Consider the following 5,813-nt stretch of genomic DNA (forward strand, 5'->3'; position numbering starts at 1 on the left):
GTACATGGACAATTCACTTTTAGTCCACTCAATTATAAGTAGCTTTTTGAATTATTCTATGCACCACTAAAGCATCATAACAATCTCCACAACAGTCAATAGTTTAACCAGCCCGGTCGTTAGCAGCAAACTAAGTACAACTGCTTCTTCTCATGATCAATGAAGTGATGGCAGAGGGTGGAGGAGAAAGGAATTTATTTCTGCAACCAGTTATAGGGGGAAAAAATCAAACTGTTTCCAAAAACTCATGTTCTCAGTATTTACAGAGATAAGATATAAGCACGTGCAAATCATTCCTCACTACCATCAATAAAAGTAAATTGCTCTTCCCTAGATAACTCCTGTTTTTCTTTAAATACCCCTTCCTGGTTTCTCATCTGATCATTCCTTAAATAGATCTCCCTATGACTCAGGACTTGGTCAGACTGTTCTCATTAGTGGACTTTCTTCATTTCAGAATCACTATGGTCTTGCTAAACCTCAAGTGGGCCCACTTCACTCTTTGTTTATATAATTTGAGATGCAGAATTATTTGAAGTAGATTCCTTTAGGTTTATTTTACAATTCTGAATTTGAGAAGTTAGATTATTTGACCAAAATGATAAAATTGGAACTCAAATTCAAGTTTGCACACCTCGAGTGGATGATTTGTCATGGCACTGATAGAGTAATAACCGTGTAATGGTCATGATGATATTGATGACAGTGACAGTCATAACTCTATATATTATACCTTAGAGTTTCTTATACTTTTTATAAATTTATTTAATTTTTACATTTAAATATTATGTATCACTTCAGCATACCAAATGAAATTGTCCCATTATGAATACACTGCATATCAGTCCAGTCAAAGACATTACCATATACATTATAATCAACAGATTTCTTTCCATCTTGGGTCCCTTAAGTGCTTTGCTCCTTTCTTCTTCCCATTGATTCTCTCCTTCTCACTCCCCATTTCCCACCCTCCTCTCCCATTATCTCTAGTATCATCATTGCTCTCCATGCTTTTATACCTTCCCATCATAATCGCCATAGAGTGCTGATGTTCAGTACATATTGAGTGGGGAAATACAATGCCTCTCTTTCATCTGGCTGGCTTCACTTAGCAGTAAATCTTCCATATTTGTCCACTTTCAAATGCCAGAGTCTCATTGTTTCTTATGACTGAGTAGTATTCTGTAACATATATGTTCCACATGTTTTTCAATCCATTCATCTGTTCATGGACATTTATTTGAGTTGTTCCATGTCTTAGCCATTTCAGAGCCCAACTTTTTATATATGGTGACAAGGAAAAGTAATAAATAGGGTGATCAGTTATTCCAGTTTCCCCAATGCAGGAGGGGTTTCATGTAAGTGGGGTTTTCCGTTTTAAAGCAGAAAAGTCCTGGACAAATACAAAGTACTAGTTACTCCTCCTAAAGAAAAGCAAATATTTAACAAGCATTGGCTATGAGCCAGTCATTGTTCTTTTTTTTTTTTTTTTTTTTTTTTTTTTTTGGGGTTTTTTTTTGAGAGGTTTTTGCTATAGGGCACGTACACTCACCAGAGAGACAGAAAGCGCAAATCACCCCCCAGAGGGGATGGCCACGCTGCAATCACTTATCCTCCATTCTCCACTCTGGATCTTGGGCATGCATGCTCATGCGCCCAGCGTGAGTTTAAGCCACCAGGTCCAGGACTTGAACTGCAGTCGACTCCATGAGAGTTCAGCGACTTAGCCATTATGCTAATTGCTGGTCCTGAGCCAGTCATTGTTCTACACAACCTGTATCTAATTTAATCCTTACAATACCACAATGAGTTAGACATTGTTATTAACTTATTCAAGCATATGCAAAAAGTAAAGCCAGAAAGACTGAGCAACTTGTTCAGCACCACACCCGTGGGCTAGTGGCCAAATGAAAGTCTGTCAGACCCAAAGGGAATGTGCTAGATATCCACATCCACCAGCACATTAGCACAGGCTGGCAATTCCTGTTTATGACCCAGTTGCACAAGTTAGACTCTCTTGTTTTGGATTTTATGATATAGATCCTGAAAAAAACTCCAATTATTTCTGGCATTTTAATGTTGCCAGTACTATATGATAACTTTATGTCTCCATCTTATACTTGAAGAAAATGAAGCTGAGAGGAAGGACATAGTTTACCCAAAATACAAAAGGTAGTTGAGGTTTAGAGCTGGGAGGCATGTCATCTAACATTTTTCAGTGCCTGAAACAACATATCCCATTTTATCTACTAATACTAACCATGTTGATAACTATTACTGCAATTTATTGAAAATTTACCCTGTGCTAGTGATTTAAATTCCTGATCTCACTTATTATGTACAACTATATAAAGTACAGACATCATGTACAGACCAGGAAACTGAAGCTCAACAAAGAAATGTGGTATTATCTGTTGAAGATAATTTATGGTTGTATCAACTGTACTAGGGAGAAATGTTCACCTGTTGAAATATCCATTTTGTAAGCCAAATAATGTGATTGAATGTATAAAAGAAAATGAAATAAAAAATTTAATAAAATAAGAGGATGTAGAGGATTGCATAGCTAGAAAGAACTGAGAAAGGACTCAGGTCTAGTTCATAAGAAACCAAACCCAACACTCCTAATAACTGAAACAGTTTATAATGATGTTAATGATAGGGCCTTTTATTTGCAAAATGTATTGGTGCTTATAGTAATTGTATCCACATTACTACTTTAGACAGGTCTTCGGAAGAAAAAGAGAATAAACACTCACTCCTGTTACATGAAAAATGCCTGTGTCCCAGCTATGGCCTATCTATGTAAATTATTACAGCTTCTTTCTCTCAGTACACACATACATGTGACTCTGCTTCATAATTTCCTATAAATGCATATCCCAAGGTATCTTATTTAAATTTCACAAACCCATGAAATGTATAGCTTTCCTATTAAAAAGATGGATGGAATAGAGGAGACTAAGATTTAGGTTCTCCCCAGCTTTTCCCCAATTTAATCTCATCCAGGGGGTCTACAGGACAACTTAATGGATATATAAAATGCAAATTTCACCTCAACAAGATCTTTCATTACCATTTTTCCAGAGTTCTTACCTCTGTACATGCTTACATACCTGCCAACAGGAGACAACAGTGCATCTCTATGACCTTTGAGAAGATCACAGAAAACAGACAAAAGGCCTTGAATGATAGAAACTTTGGAGTTTCTCTAGATTTAAGTAAGATTTTCCTTGAATTTTTCTACTTTAAATGGGAATTAGAAACCGAACTACCAGTTTTGATTTCCTGCTCATGGGCTTCTCTGAATACCCAAGAGAACAGCAGTTTCTCCTATTCGGGCTCTTCCTAGGCATGCACCTGGTTACTGTGCTGGGAAACCTGCTCATCATCCTGGCCATTAGCTCTGACCAGCACCTCCACATCCCTATGTACTTCTTCCTGGCCAACCTATCCTTTGCTGATACCTGCTTCACCTGCACCATTGTCCCCAAGATGCTGGTGAACATCCACACACAGCATCACACCATATCCTACACCGGGTGCCTCATGCAGATGTACTTCTTCATGGCTTTGACCTTGTTGGATGACTTTCTGCTGGCCATGATGGCCTATGATCGGTATGTGGCCATCTGCCTTCCTCTCCACTACACCATGGTCATGTGTCCCCAACACTGCCTGCTGCTCGCGTCCACATCCTGGTTCTGTGCCAGCCTCCTGGCTTTCTCCCTCACTCTCCTGATGGCTCAGGTCTCCTTCTGTGCCTCCCATTCCATCCCACACTTTTTCTGTGATGTACCCCCACTCCTCAAGCTTGCCTGTGCAGACACCCATATATTCCAGGTCACAATGTTAACTGAAGCAGTCCTCTCAGGTATTATCCCTCTCAGCTGTGTTCTGTTCTCTTATGCTCACATCATGCACACCATACTCAGGATCCCCTCTGCTGGAGGAAAGCATAAAGTCTTCTCTACCTGTGGCTCTCACCTGTCAGTGGTCACTCTCTTCTATGGAACAATCTTTCTGGTATATTTCCAGCCCTCATCCTCCTACTCAGCAGATACTGGAATGATTGTATCTGTGATGTACACAATGGTCACACCCATGCTGAACCCTTTTATCTATAGCCTGAGGAACAGAGACATGAAAAGGGCTATATGGAGACTCCTTGGCTTGGTAAAATGTTCTATTCAGTAAAGGTTACATACCCACAGTAGAATTCCATGTTCTTCAAAATGCCTTCCTATGTGGATTTTTCCATTATAGTTTTGACAAGGTCAAAATGAAGGCAGGATCATCACAAGCAGCTTCAACAAATGACAAATGCCTGGCTTGGCAGTACTGAAGTAAGATCAACTGGCCAAGAACAAAGTTGCTGCATGGATAAAAGTAGTCAGCAATTCCTCTAGGATAATTTGATTGGTGAGTACAGGTATACAAACAGATTAAAACCAGAGAGTTGGACCACCAGAAAAATTATATAAGACAGAACTTAGGTTCTAGAAGGAAGCTCAGTTTTCATCTCAGTCTAAGACTAAGAGGTACCACCCAGGGAAAGAAATGCTAAAAAGCCTGAGAAGGTCAAAGACTCTGAGTTTCAGGGACCATTTCCAAGACCAGCTTTGGAAACAGCTCACTCATAAGGATTAATTTCCACATGGAGAGAGCTGAACCAAGAAGACACACTTTTTGCTAGGACTAAGAGAGAAATAATTCTAGAAGAAGAAACTAGGCACAAATAGTCAAGAACTGGTTCAAAATCACTCAAATGAGAATAGATATGAAGACTCTTGACAGTGAATGATTATTAGTTACAGAGACAAGCCTCTAATTCTTCAGACACTGGTTTAGTTTGCTTGTCTGTACTGCAATACATGTTCATTATAGTAAATCTGTAAAACATCGACAAGTAGCAAAAAAGAAAAAAACACTCATCACAGATAATATTTTACCTTATTTCCTTCCTGTCTCTTTCTAATTCCTTTTGTCTTTTACTATGTTGAAAAAATGCCACAGGTACATTATAAGTCGTTTTTTACATAATTATATAACATGCGTTATCTCTATATTATTACTAACTCTTCCTGAACATCTAAGATTATATCAGAAGAAAGGTCCATGATTTCTACAACCTTTTAATACATTTTGATGATTATGAAGTCTAAGTTTTCACTATTACAAATAATAATAATGAAAGTCTTTGAAAAGAAACCATTTTTATATTTATAATCTGTTACCTTTGGCATTTTCAAAAGTATAATGTCTAAGTAGAATATTTTTACATGCCAACATGCCCAAATGGGGGTGTCTTTTTGTCTCCATCCTCTAAGATTTTTATGTCCACATTCTCACCTTAATTATAAGTAATATAATAGCTAAACTGGTACCTTCTCTAGTTTTCTTTGATAACTGGTGAGGGGACCATTTTCCTGTATCTCCTAACCAACTTATTTAGCTATTCTATTAATTGTTCATGTCATTTGTCTTTGTAAAGTTCTCAGTGAATTCTTATATCTGTGATTTTTTTATATAAATAAGTTTTTATTTTGTATAGTATATAATCAAGAGACCTTCCTTTCATACCTTTTTTCCTGGAATTATCAATAGAACATCCTTTTCTATGCAGAATTCATGCAAATAGTCAACTTTTTTCATTTTCTTAAAGAATTTATTATTTATTACTATTCATTACCTTAGAATGAAATATTAGAATATAGTTGAAGTAGTTTTCTCCCAATATAGCTCTCTCACTTTCTGTTAGCTGTCCCATTTCATATTATATAACTATTTGCAAATATAAATGCTGACTGTCT

The 5,813-nt window shown here is 37.3% G+C and overlaps 1 protein-coding gene across 1 annotated transcript; it reads left to right on the forward strand.

The window, feature by feature from the left end:
- Positions 1–3,276: 3,276 nt before the first annotated feature.
- Positions 3,277–4,197, forward strand: LOC102469066 (olfactory receptor 1G1). Its single transcript, XM_006158251.2, has one exon. The coding sequence runs from the start codon at positions 3,295–3,297 to the stop codon at positions 4,195–4,197; it is 903 nt and encodes a 300-aa protein (XP_006158313.2). The 5' UTR covers positions 3,277–3,294.
- Positions 4,198–5,813: the final 1,616 nt, after the last annotated feature.

This window comes from Tupaia chinensis, unplaced genomic scaffold, assembly GCF_000334495.1.
Source record: "Tupaia chinensis unplaced genomic scaffold, TupChi_1.0 Scaffold000575_1, whole genome shotgun sequence".
Classification (NCBI taxonomy): Eukaryota; Metazoa; Chordata; class Mammalia; order Scandentia; family Tupaiidae; genus Tupaia; species Tupaia belangeri.